The sequence below is a fragment of the Physella acuta genome, unplaced genomic scaffold (assembly GCF_028476545.2).
Source record: "Physella acuta isolate Inbredline_101_S28 unplaced genomic scaffold, ASM2847654v3 ptg001232l, whole genome shotgun sequence".
NCBI classification, from domain to species: Eukaryota; Metazoa; Mollusca; class Gastropoda; family Physidae; genus Physella; species Physella acuta.
This window is the reverse complement of record NW_026732748.1, coordinates 275,617-290,017: the sequence shown is the minus strand read 5'-3', so window position 1 is coordinate 290,017 and position 14,401 is coordinate 275,617. Positions and strand designations below refer to the sequence as shown.

The 14,401-nt window shown below is 31.1% G+C and overlaps 1 protein-coding gene across 1 annotated transcript; it reads left to right on the top strand.

Annotated features, from left to right (window-relative positions):
- The first annotated feature begins 269 nt into the window (after positions 1-269).
- LOC131957328 (zinc finger protein 62-like) lies at positions 270-13,002 on the top strand. The gene is made up of 3 exons (XM_059322061.1): positions 270-793; positions 11,190-12,036; positions 12,940-13,002. The coding sequence occupies exons 1-3, from the start codon at positions 270-272 to the stop codon at positions 13,000-13,002; spliced, it is 1,434 nt and encodes a 477-aa protein (XP_059178044.1).
- Positions 13,003-14,401: the final 1,399 nt, after the last annotated feature.

Below are 14,401 nucleotides of genomic sequence, written 5' to 3'. Positions count from 1 at the left end.
ACTATGAATAAAGCACTTGTGTTACGATGAGATCACAGCACCAACCTAGAGGCCAGGCAGTGGGATAAATAGTTTACTCTTCAGTTGTCATAACACTGAGAAAAAGCCTCCATTGTAAAGGTGTTTGACATAGGTGTTATGTTAGGCTTATTGTGAAAAGAATATGCATACCGCATAAGTCAGCATTCATGTTTTTGAAGAACATTTTTATTTATGTTTCTTGATTATTTCTGGAAATATTATTTTAAAAAAAATTTAATTACTTAGTTATGGAGCTAAAGGATAGAAAAAAAAGAGAAGCTGATATAGAAGTATTACCAAGTGTTTTAGAGATCAAGCAAGAACTACATGTGGACAGCCATCCATATATTGTCAATATAATTTCATCTGAATACATAAAACAAGAGGAGTTTACAGAAACTGATGACACAAAAGCAAATGTATTGTCAACATGTGAAAACAAAAATCATGATTTATTATCAGAATTTACAACACATGTAGACAACAAACCAGATAGACTTGATTTATTTTCAGTTTTTGAAGATATAAAACCTGATGGTTTAAATGCAGGGCTAAGCCTATCACTAGAGACAACTCTAACTGACAATATTTCTAATATAAAGACAGAGTTATCAACTGATTTATCAGAGCTAAAGAATATTCAGATAAACAACAATGAAAATCAAACATCAAATCAGGTTGAATTATTAAAGCAGTGTAAGAAGAAAAACTTAAAATCTTCAATGTTTAAAACTCTTCTAGGAAAATGTAAAGAATCACACACAAGTGTGAGGTCATATGAGTGTAATGTGTGTCATAAAAAGTTTGCTACAAGAAGTAAACGAAATCAACATAAATCTATTCATTCAGGAGAGATGCTATGTGGGTGTTATCTGTGTAATCAAAGGTTTCCCTTAAATAGTAAACTCAACCAACATGGACAATTTCACAAAATAGTGAGAGCACAAAAGTGTGCTGTGAACCATATAATGTTAGGTTCAAAGAAGAAACTAAATCAACATAAAGCAATTCATTCAGGACAGAGGCTGCATAAGTGTGATATTTGTCATATAAAGTTTACTAGAAGAAGTAACCTAAATAAACATAAAGCTACACATTCAGCAGATAAGTCACATGACTTTAATATGTGTAATAAAAAGTTTGCTACTAGGACTCTAAAACAACATAAAGCAATTCATATAGGAGAAAGGTTACAAGAATGTGGAGTCTGTCATAAAAAATGTACTACAAGAGGTAATCTAAAACAACATATAGCTATTCATTCAGCGGAAAAGTCACACAAGTGTGATGTATGTCAGAAAAAATTTGCTTCAAAGAGGAATCTAAATCAACATAAAGCAATTCATTCAGGAGAGGGACTACATGAATGTGATGTATGTCATAAAAAAAATATTAACAGGACCAACCTTATTAAACATAAAGCAATTCATTCAGCAGTAAAGTCACATGAATGTGATGTATGTCATAAAAAATTTACTTCAAAGACTCATCTAAATCAACATAAAGCAATTCATTCAGAAGTAAAGCCGCATAAATGTGATGTGTGTCATAAAAGGTTTTCTAGAAAGTCATACCTAATGGAACACAGAGCAATTCATTCAGCAGAAAAGAAACATGAGTGTGATGTATGTCATAAAAAATTTGCAACAAGGACTAACCTAAATCACCATAAATCTATTCATTCAGAAGAGTGGCTACATGAATGTGATGTGTGTCACAAAAGGTTTTCTAGAAAGAGGTACTTAGTGGAACACATAGCAATTCATTCAACAGAAAAGTCTCATGAGTGTGATCGATGTCATAAAAAATTTGCTTTAAAGAGGAGTCTAAAGCAACATAAAGCAATTCATTCAGGAGAGGGGCTACATGAATGTGATGTGTGTTGTAAAAAGTTTTCTAGAAAGTCCTACCTAAAGCAACATAAATTAATTCATTCCACTGAAAAGTTACATATGTGTGATGTATGTCATAAAAAATTTGTTTCAAAGAGTCATCTAAATCAGCATAAAGCAATTCATTCAGCACAAAAGTTATATGAGTGTGATGTCTGTCATAAAAAGTTTACCACCAGGGGTAACCGAAATCTACATAAAACAGTTCATTCAGATGAAAAGCTATATGAATGTGATGTGTGTCATAAAAGGTTTTCTAGAATGTCATACCTAAAGGAACACAGAGCAATTCATTCAACAGAGAAGTCTCATGAGTGTGATGTTTGTCATAAAAAATTTGCAACTAGGACTAACCTAAATCACCATGAAGCTATTCATTCAATAGAGAGTTTACATGAATGTGATGTGTGTTGTAAAAAATTTTCTAGAAACTCCTACCTAAAACTACATAAATTAATTCATTCCACTGAAAAGTTAAAAGAGTATGATGTATGTCATAAAAAATTTGTTGCAAAGAGTCATCTAAATCAACATAATGCTATTCATTCTGGTGAGAGGGTACATGAATGTGATGTGTGCCATAAAAAGTTTACTACCAGTTCTACTCTTATTACACATAAAATAATTCATTCAGCAGAAAAGTCACACGAGTGTGATGTGTGCCATAAAACATTTACTACAAAGGGTAACCTAAATATACATAAAACTATTCATTCAGAAGAGAAGCTACATGAATGTGATGTGTGTCGTAAAAAGTTTTCTAGAAAGTCATATCTAAAGAAACATAAATTAATTCATTCCACTGAAAAGTTAAAAGAGTGTGATGTATGTCATAAAAAATTTGTTTCAAAGAGTCATCTAAATCAACATAAAGCTATTCATTCTGGTGAGAGGGTACATGAATGTGATGTGTGCCATAAAAAGTTAAATACCAGTTCTTCTCTAATAAGACATAAAGCAATTCATTCAGCACGAAAGTTATATGAGTGTGATGTTTGTCATAAAAAGTTTACCACCAAGGCTAACCTAAATCGACATAAAACAATTCATTCAGCACGAAAGTTATATGAGTGTGATGTTTGTCATAAAAAGTTTACCACCAAGTTTAACCTAAATAAACATAAAACAATTCATTCAGCACAAAAGGTCACATGAGTGTTATGTGTGTCATAGAACGTTTGCTACAAAGATTTTCCAAAAATCAACATGAAGCTATTCATTATAGAAAAGTACCATATAAGTGTGATGTGCGTCATCAAGGGTTTTCTTAATATAAAAAAATAAAAACATAAAAAAAATTCATGTCATCGCATGAGTGATTTGTGCTATTAAAAGTTTGCTACAAGGATTAATCTTTATCAACACAAAGCAAGTTATACGGCAGAGGTTGCATGAGCGTAATAGAAAGTTTCTGTTGATAATTACTCTAAAATGCCATCAATTAATTGATTCAGAAGTAGGTCAAATTAAACATTTATGAATAAAGTATGTGTAAACAAACTCATTCATAAATAGATTAAATTATATTTTTATACTGTAAAATGCTGCAAGGGGGTCAACCTTTTATGATCTCCACAAAAATGTTATCCACTTTCAAAGATCCTCCCCTCCCTCTTTTTTTTCCATTTTTGATATACATGTATATATATATATATATATATATATATATATATATATATATATATATATATATATATATATATATATATATATATATGAAATTATTTAGATTTGTGTAAATTAATTCACAAAAAAAAAAGACAATTCATTGTGTGGGTATGGAATTACCCTGTGTGTTGAATTACTACATGTTACCCTATCTGTTTTATGTTTGCTTAAAAATGTTCAACACATACTTCGACTAAATAGGGGAGACTTTTTTTTAAATATAGATCTAGTAAATAATACAATAGTTATTAAGAAAAATGGCAGCTACTTTTAATGATCTACTTAACTTTGTCTTACTAAGCCTACTGTGAGAGAGAGTGAGCCTTAATATTATACTGTTAATGTAACTGATATAACTTTTAAAAATAATGTTTGAATATTTTAAAATTGCAAATAAATAATTAATACTTCTTTATTGTAAAATATATGTCAGCAAACTTGATATTCACAATCTTATAACCATGAGTTATTGACAAACAATAATTATTGGGAAAAATGTTTGAGGTACGTAAAAGATCCTCCATAAAAATAAACCATCGAATCAAACCCGTGATGCGATTTTATCGATTTATTCTCTGAAAGTAGTATATCATAGAAGACAAAACGTAGACAGCTGTTTATGTTATAGTAAGTTCAAAAACCAGAGGCCTAGCTAGGGCGCTTTTTCGGGACTAAAATCAGAAGAATTAAAAAAGGTGTTATGTTTGGCGTATTGTGAAAAGAATATGCATACCGCATAAGTCAGCATTCATGTTTTTGAAGAATATTTTAATTTATGTTTCTTGATTATTTCTGAAAATATTATTTTCGAATATTTTTTTTTAATTATTTATTTATTTATTAGTTATGGAGCTACAGAATAGAAAAAAAAAGAGAAGCTGGTGTAGAAGTATTACCAAGTGTTTTAGGGATCAAGCATGAACTACCTGTGGATATCCAGCCAGATATTGTCAATATAATTTCAGCTGAATTCATAAAACCAGAGGAGTTTACAGAAATTAATGACACAAAAGCAAATGTATTGTCAACAGTTCTACTCTAATTAGACATAAAGCAATTCATTCAGCATGTAAGTCATATGATTGTGATGTTTGTCATAAAAAGTTTACCTACAGGGGTAACCTAAATAAACATAAGACAATTCATTCAGCACTAAAGGTCACATGAGTGTTATGTGTGTCATAAAAGTTTGCTACAAGGATTTATTAAAAAATCAACTTGTAGCTATTCATTATAGAAAAGTACCATATAAGTGTGATGTGCGTCATCAAGGGTTTTCTTAAAATAAAAAACTAAATTGACATAAAAAAATTCATGTCATGGCATGAGTGATTTGTGCTGCTAAAAGTTTGCTATAAGTATAAAAGTAATCTTTTCAACACAAAGCAAGGTATACAGCTAGGGTTGCATGAGTGTGATTTGTGTCAAGTAAAGTTTCCTTTAATAATGACTCTAAAATGCCATCAATTGATTGATTCAGGCAGACATAGATCAAATTAAACAGTTATGAATATATTTATAATAAAGTATGTATAAACAAATTCATTCATAAAATGATTAAATTATATTTTTAAAGTGTAAAATGCTATTTATGACGTCCACAAATATTCCGTCCAATTTTGACGAACCTCCACTCCCTCCACAAGCGCTTGGCGTGTAACATTTGGGTGAGCCTTTCGCAGTGTGTGACCCACCCAGCGCCACTTCCTCCTTCTTATTTGCACAGCCATAGGCTCCTGCCTAGCTTTCCTCCATAGTTCTATGTTCTGCACTTTGTCCTGCCATCTCAGTTTCAATATCTGTCTAAGGCATCTATTCATGAAGGTCTGTACTTCATAAATGGATAACCCCTAAACAATACAGACAACATGAGAATAAAGTGTTTCATAATAAAGTTAGCTTTTATCAAGCAAATTATTCAAGAGAGAGGTCAAATTTATTTTCTTTTTGTGTAAACAAAAATCTTGATTTCTTTCTGAGATCTTAAACTTGAAATAAATTAACACACACAAAAAAAACCCAGATAAACAATGCATTTTATCCATTTTAAAAATATAAAACCTGATGTTTTAACTCAAAGAAAATCTATTCCTTTGAGAAAATTATGGGACATTTTTTTTCCCAAAAAAAAAAAAGACTGTTCTGTGTGTCTTAGCAAGTTTACTTAAAAAAATCCTGTAAAATTTAAAAATAATTCATTCAGAAGAGAGGTCATATTTAAGATATTTCCATAAAAAATCTGATTTTTTTTTTGTTCTTCACCATGTCCATTTGAAAAAGATTCCTTCTTTATTACTATTAGCATTAGTGAAATTATTAGTGAAATTTGCATGATCTGTGTGTAAGATATATTTATGAATATCATCCATGTTGTGAATGATTTCATGTTTGCAATCGTTTTATTTAAATCTAGAATTTTTGTTTTTTACTTCCTTTGATAATCTTGTTAAAACTTCATTAAAATCAAAACTTTTTACATAATATAGTTTAAATGTTTTTTCTGAAAAGTTGATAATTTTGTATATGTCTGTACTGCTAGAGAGGCGTAGCGACCCATATCGGGCACCCGGCTTGAAGTTTCAATTTTGTGCCCACCTCCCATTTATTTATAATATATTTATTCATGTTGGTGGAAAAACGCCCTTCCCCAGTTGAAAAGGTTGGTGGCGCTTTTTACCAGTCACTAGTTTTTGCTTTGGTGCCACACTTTGACTCTGTGTGATAATTCATTACCTCAGCTTGAATTGAGCTTTTAAATATATTTTTTTACTTTTACCTCTTTTTTTAGCACCCCCTTAGTGATGGCGCTAGGGATGGCCGCTCCACCCGCCCTCCCCTAGCTACGCCACTGCGAGAGAGTGAGCTTTAATATTATACTGGTGATGTAACTGATATAACTTTTGAAATTAATGTTTGAATATTTTAAAATTCCAAATAAACAATTAATACTTCTTTACTGTAAAAGGTATGTCAGCAAACTTGATATTCACAATCTTAGAAACATGAGTTGTTGACAAAAAATATATTTTAAAAAAAAAACGTTTGAGGTACGTGTATGAGGTCGTCCATACTGGACATCACACACACACTGGGAGGTGGGGGGAGGATTTTTGTAACTAGGAGGTGGGGTTCAGAAAGTGATCATACACTCCGTATTTTAAAGTAATGTACACTGTCTCAACAAACTATCCGTATGATAAAAAATATATCATCCAATCAGCAATCCTATTTAGTCTAGATCTACGTCTACCCATCGCGATTTTCATCCTAGAATAAGGAAAGACAACACTGTTCTAAAAATAAACCATCGAATCAAACCAGCGAAGCGATTTTATCAATGACGTCAATGTATTTTCTGAAAGTAGTATGTCAAAGAAGACAAAACGTAGACAGCGGTCTATGTTAGGGGGCATCCATAAATGACGTTACGCTTTTTTTTTTACGTTATTTTTAATATTTTACCTCCCCTCCGTCACACATTGTCACAAAAAGCCAGACCCCCCCACCCCCAAAATGACGCTCACCTCAGCCTACAACGCACCTTAAAATTGCAGTTGAATTTTTCTTAAAAAATCGTGTCTTAACGTCTATATTATATAGTTAAAATAATTGAGTAGAAATACAAAGCCCCAGCTAGATTGATTTTGGTTATCTTATTTTTGTAAACACATGTGACATTTCTCACGTGTCGGACAAACGAGCAACACTTCACATTCTAAATCATGGGTTTGTGATTTTTTTTTCTAGATCTTTTTGTAATAATAATATTATTTATTATGTTATTATGAATTATGGCTTTAATACAAGTATATTATATATTTTTGTGTCAAATATAATAGATAATTGAATAATAAACCAAAGGCAATGTCTAAAAATTAAAAAAATATATCAATAAAGGCTAGAAATTGACTACAGCCTTCTGCAAATAAGAGTGGTTTCCCCTGAATTTCTAGCTAAAATCATAAAATGTTACCAAAAAACTTAAAACAAGATGGCTTCTAAAGTAAATGAGCTTGGTTGCCAAGTAGCATCTGATGAAAACATCGCTAATCTTTATTTATTACTGAAAAGTTTTAATACAAGTGTTTATAAACAGGTACATGAATGAAGGGTTGAAACATTTCTGTAATTTTTACTACTAGATCTACTACTAGAGTCTACATAAATCTTTCTAAAAATGTGAAATAATTACAATAATTAATTTGATGAGTCACCCTTTTTTCACACTAGCCTCGGCCGATTTTACGTACCTAAATGATAGATTACCAAACATAGATCTACTAGAATCTGGACCAATTTTAAAGGGGCAAAGCATAGCCACACAAATTTTATTAAATTAAATTAATAAGTAATAAATTAAGCAATGCAACTCTTGAACTCACTCACACACTGAACAAAACAACTGTCAACTGAGTCTAAAAATTGAGGAGTGCCTGAGTCCACTGCTAGTAGGTCTAGTGCTAGGCCACTAGAAACTCTAGTCTAGTGACTAGTCATAGTACTTATATATATAGTGTAGTATATGTATACAATGCTGCTAGCTACTGTCCTGTAAGTGAGAATCCCTATTTGCAGTGCTTACTAATAAACATACTATGTAGTTTAGTAGTACCACACTACTACACTATGTTTTATTTTAGTTTTAATAACACATGGCATAAGTAATATAGGTAGCTGAAGATAATAAAAATAATTTAATAAAAGTCACCTCATATAGATCTAGTTTCAATTGAAATTTGAATTACAATACAATTATTATGACTAATTAATATTCAATAATACATTTTGTTTAATATGTTTCCTTTTAGCCTAACCTTCTCTTTAAATGTAAGACTATACATATTTCAGATATAAGATAGGTCTACTCATTTTGAAAATGCTATGCAAAACTAAAGTAGGCCTAACTGCTGTTTAGACTCACGAATAAATGCAATAGATGGATCAAAGTAGAAAATTAATTTCATTTTACCCAGAACCCATATAAAATATAGAGAATAAAAAGACCCTTTGCTCAAATTCCTTTTTTTTTTAAATATGTAGACTTCTCAGTTATAATGCCCATACTTTATATTTTTATTTTTGAAACAATATGGTAATAGTAATTCGGGGTTGTTTGGTTCTGTGTCAATAAGTGCCATCCATAAAAAACTTGGAGTAAAATAAGATTTCAGACTTAACATAATAATGCAGATGAAATTGAGTTCATCTGAATCTATCCATGTGTGCTCAACAAATAAAGAAATAGTCTGGTTTGTTTTGTGTCTACACATCTTTACTTTCCCTACCTTAAGTCAGGTGTCCATCATAGCTGGTTGATGTTATACTTTTTTTTCTAAATTAAAAACAAAACAAAATACCTGAATGGAATATCATGTATTATATAAAATCGTGCATAGCATATAGAAAATAGTGTCATGTTTTAATTATTTAGCCATTTTTATTATATCCAAAATAGGACCCTAATGGAAAACTATAAATAAAGCACTTGTGTTACGATGAGATCACAGCACCAACCTAGAGGCCAGGCAATGGAATAAATAGGTAACTCTTCAGCTGCAATAACAATGAGGAAAAACTAGTAGTGTGTGACTGCTCTTAATATTCTTGACACAAAAAGCATCCATTGTAATGCTGTTTGACATAGGTGTTATGTTAGGCTTATTGTGAAAAGAATATACATAGCCGCATAAGTCAGCATTCATGTTTTTGAAGAAAATTTTTATTTATGCTTCTTGATTATTTCTGGAAATATTATTTTCAAAAAAAATTATTTAATTATTTAGTTATGGAGCTAAAGGATAGAAAAAAAAGAGAAGCTGATATAGAAGTATTACCAAGTGTTTTAGAGATCCAGGTGGACAACCAGCCATATATTGTCAATATAATTTCATCTGAATATATAAAACAAGAGGAGTTTACAGGAATTGATGATACAAAAGCAAATGTATTGTCAACATGTGAAAACAAAAATCATGATTTATTATCAGAATTTACAACACATGTAGACAATAAACCAGATAGACTTGATTTATTTTCAGTTTTTGAAGATATAAAACCTGATGGTTTGAATGCAGGTTTAAACCTATCACTAGAGACAACTCTAACTGATAATATTTCTCATATAAAGACAGAGATATCAACTGATTTATCAGAGCTTAACCATTAATGTCCCGTAACGCCCGCTGCCGCCCGACACCGTTAATGTCCCGTAACGCCCGCTGCCGCCCGCTTACAATAAGCATAGAAAAATTAAATTTGTTTTATTAAAATTTGGCCTACAAATCCTAATTTTTAACTAAACAGGAAGTCGGATGGTTTCAGCATCCTTTTCCGGTCTTGTAATTTCAATGGCGCTTTTGAAAGATAAAAAATAATAGTTTCTTTCTATCTCGAAATTTTCGACTCATCTGTCGTATTTTTAGTAGATTTAATATTAAAAATAAAAAAAATTAATGCCTCTAAACGTATCTAGGCATGTATTTTATGAATTATATATGTTAAACATAACCAAATTGATATTTAACTGTTAAATTCGATGCATAGTTGTTAAGACAAAAATAAATAAAGTTGACTACCGAAAATGACCTGTTTTGAATTTTCTCAGACATTTTTTATTTTTATACTGTACTTTTACCGAATATAATATATTCTATTTAATACTGTTGGAAAGCCAGGTTTATTCCCAACATTAAGCAGTACTTTTTATCTTAATTTTCAATTTCATTTAGACAAAAACAAATATTTTGTGAAACTATTCACTTGATCATACAGAGTTATGCTCCTTACATTGGGCCGTCATGGGTGGAGTTTTGGTAGAATGAATGGGACATTAATGGTTAAGAATACTCAGATAAACAACAATGAAAATCAAACATCAAATCAGGTTGAATTATTAAAGCAGTGTAAGAAGAAAAACTTAAAATCTTCAATGTTTAAAACTCTTCTAGTAAAATGTAAAGAATCACACACAAGTGTGAGGTCATATGAGTGTAATGTGTGTCATAAAAAGTTTGCTACAAGAAGTAAACGAAATCAACATAAATCTATTCATTCAGGAGAGAGGCTATGTGGATGTTATCTGTGTAATCAAAGGTTTCCCTTAAATAGTAAACTCAACCAACATGGACAATTTCACAAAATAGTGAGAGCACAAAAGTGTGATGTGAACCATAAAATGTTAGGTTCAAAGAGGAATCTAAATCAACATAAAGCAATTCATTCAGGACAGAGGCTGCACATGTGTGATATTTGTCATATAAAGTTTACTAGAAGAACTAACCTAAATAAACATAAAGCTACACATTCAGCGGATAAGTCACATGAGGGTAATATGTGTAATAAAAAGTTTGCTACTAGGACATATCTAAAACAACATAAAGCAATTCATTTAGGAGAAAGGTTACATGAATGTGGAGTCTGTCATAAAAAATTTACTACAAGAGGTAATCTAAATCAACATATAGCTATTCATTCAGCGGAAAAGTCACACAAGTGTGATGTATGTGATAAAAAATTTGCTTCAAAGAGGTATCTAAATCAACATAAAGCTATTCATTCAGGAGAGGGACTACATGAATGTGATGTATGTCATAAAAAATTTATTTACAGGACCAACCTTATTAAACATAAAGTAATTCATTCAGCAGTAAAGTCACATGAATGTTATGTATGTCATAAAATATTTACTTCAAAGAGTAATCTAAATCAACATAAAGCAATTCATTCAGGAGAAAAGCTGCATGAATGTGATGCATGTCGTAAAAGGTTTTCTAGAAAGTCCTCCCTAAACCAACACAGAGCAATTCATTCAGAAGAGAAGCTGCATGAATGTGATGTATGTCATAAAAAGTTTTCTAGAAAGTCCACACTAAAGCTACATAAGTTAATTCATTCCACTGAAAAGTTGCATGAGTGTGATGTATGTCATAAAAAATTTGTTTCAAAGAGTCAACTAAATCAACATAAAGCTATTCATTCAGCAGAGATGGTACATGAATGTGATGTGTGCCATAAAAAGTTTACTACCAGTTCTACTCTAATTAAACATAAAATAATTCATTCAGCAGAAAAGTCTCTTCAGTGTGATGTGTGTCATAAAACATTTACTACCAAGGGTAACCGAAATCAACATAAAACAGTTCATTCAGAAGAAAAGCTTCATGAATGTGATGTGTGTCATAAAAGGTTTTTTAGAAAGTCTTACCTAATGGAACACAGAGCAATTCATTCAGCAGAAAAGAAACATGAGTGTGATGTATGTCATAAAAAATTTGCAATAAGGACTAACCTAAATCACCATAAAGCTATTCATTTAGACGAGTGGCTACATGAATGTGATGTGTGTCATAAAAAGTTTTCTAGAACGTCATACCTAAAGCAACATAAATTAATTCATTCCAATGAAAAGTTACAAGAGCGTGATGTACATTATAAAAAATTTGCTTCAAAGAGTCATGTAAATCATCATAAAGCTATTCATTCAGGAGAGAGTGTACATGAATGTGATATGTGCCATAAAAATTTAAATACCAGTTCTTCTCTAATTACACATAAAGCAATTCATTCAGCACAAAAGTTATATAAGTGTGATGTCTGTCATAAAAAGTTTACCACCAAGGGTAACCGAAATCTACATAAAACAGTTCATTCAGATGAAAAGCTACATGAATGTGATGTGTGTCATAAAAGGTTTTCTAGAAAGTCTTACCTAATTGAACACAGAGCAATTCATTCAGCAGAAAAGAAACATGAGTGTGATGTATGTCATAAAAAATTTTCAACAAGGACTAACCTAAATCACCATGAAGCTATTCATTCAATAGAGAGTTTACATGAATGTGATGTGTGTCATAAAAAGTTTTCTAGAAAGTCCTACCTAAGGCTACATAAATTAATTCATTCCACTGAAAAGTTACCAGAGTGTGATATATGTCATAAAAAATTTACTTCGAATTGGAATCTAAATCAACATAAAGCTATTCATTCAGGAGAGAGGCTCCATGAATGTGATGTTTGTCATAAAAAGTTTACTACCAGGGGTAACCTAAATCAACATAAAGCTATTCATACAGGAGAGAGGCTCCATGAATGTGATGTTTGTCATAAAAAGTTTACCACCAAGGCTAACCTAAATAAGCATAAAGCAATTCATGCAGCACGAAAATTATATGAGTGTGATGTTTGTCATAGAAAGTTTACCACCAAGGCTAACCTAAATAAGCATAAAGCAATTCATGCAGCACGAAAGTTATATGAGTGTGATGTTTGTCATAGAAAGTTTACCACCAAGTTTAATCTAAATAAACATAAAACAATTCATTCAGCACAAAAGGTAACTTGAGTGTTATGTGTATCATAGAAAGTTTGCTACAAGGATTTTCCAAAAATCAACATGAAGCTATTATGGAAAAGCACCATATAAGTGTGATGTGCGTCATCAAGGGTTTTCTTAAAATAAAAACTAAATTGACATAAACCCATGGCATCACATGAGTGATTTGTGCTATTAAGGGGATATGCGCGGAAAAAAATCACAAAATTTCTTGTTTTTCGTCATGATCGGTTTCTTGCACTTTTGGATACTTTGTCCATTTTTGTATAAAGAAAATAATAACTTTAAAGCGAAAAAAATATTTTATGTGTTTGAATTCCGATTTTTATGAACCTATTAATTAAAAAATAATCAATTTTTCCCAATCTTACAAGCTCTCTATGAAAAGTTCTATATCCGTCATTATATTGTATTTGACATCATTGGAAAGCTGGATTTCTCATGTGTCTAATAAACTTAATTTCCTACATCTCGGAAACACCCAAAGCTTACAATCGGCTTTGCAGTTTACACAGATATGGTACTTTCCTGACCTAGTTTTCGTTACTTTTGGCTGTTTTTCTCAGTTCGCATGTTTTTAACACTAAAAAGCCTACTACTTTTTTAATTATAAAACAATGCCAACCATATTTTCAGTAATTGTTCTTGATGCAAAAATACAACTTTTGTCACGAGGGAATTGTGATTGCTTTCATAGAAAAAAAGTATTTGTTAATTAATATGCAAATTTTGAAACTTTTGAATACTAAAAAGGGTACGATTTTTTAGACCTTGTAAAATTCTTACTAGTAATTATTTCAAAAAGTTGTCGTGACAAAAGTTTTAATATATACTGAAATATAAGCAGTTTAAATTTAATTGCTATGGGTGCATAAATAAAAAAGCCTTAGTATTTTCAAAAGTACCGAAAAATTCAAAATGGCGGAGGTTTTTTGGGTTTCCATGACAACCAAAATTGTTTTCGACCTTTTTTTTTTGCTGTTTAATACTTACTTTTATATGCCAAATATGATAAAACTATTCAAAAGGCTTTAGATCTTAGACTGTAAAAAATAGAAAAAAACATAGCATATCCCCTTAAAAGTTTGCTACAAGGAGTAATCTTTATCAACACAAAGAAAGTTATACGGCAGAGGTTGCATGAGCGTAATAGAAAGTTTCTGTTGATAATTACTCTAAAATGCCATCAATAATTGATTTAGAAGTAAGTCAAATTAAACATTTCCGAATCAAGTATGTGTAAACAAACTCATTCATAAATAGATTAAATTATATTTTTATACTGTAAAATGCTGCAAGGGGTCAACCCTTTATGATGTCCACAAAAATTCCCTCCCCCCCCCCCCCCCCGACTCCTCCCTTTGACTATTTACTTAAATACCTAAAAACTGACACATACTTCGACTACTTCAACGTTAAGTTCAACATGCCGACCTAGTCAATTTTTTTGTCTCTCCCCACCCCACACCCCTTGTGCTGACTTCATACA

Coding starts and splice junctions, on each gene's coding strand:
- LOC131957328 (XM_059322061.1), top strand. CDS start 270: ATGGAGCTAAAGGATAGAAAAAAAAGAGAAGCTGATATAGAAGTATTA. Junction 794..11,189: donor GAATCACACACAAGTGTGAG/GTCATATGAGTG, acceptor ATTTATTTACAG/GACCAACCTTATTAAACATA. Junction 12,037..12,939: donor AATTTGCTTCAAAGAGTCAT/GTAAATCATCAT, acceptor TGTGTATCATAG/AAAGTTTGCTACAAGGATTT.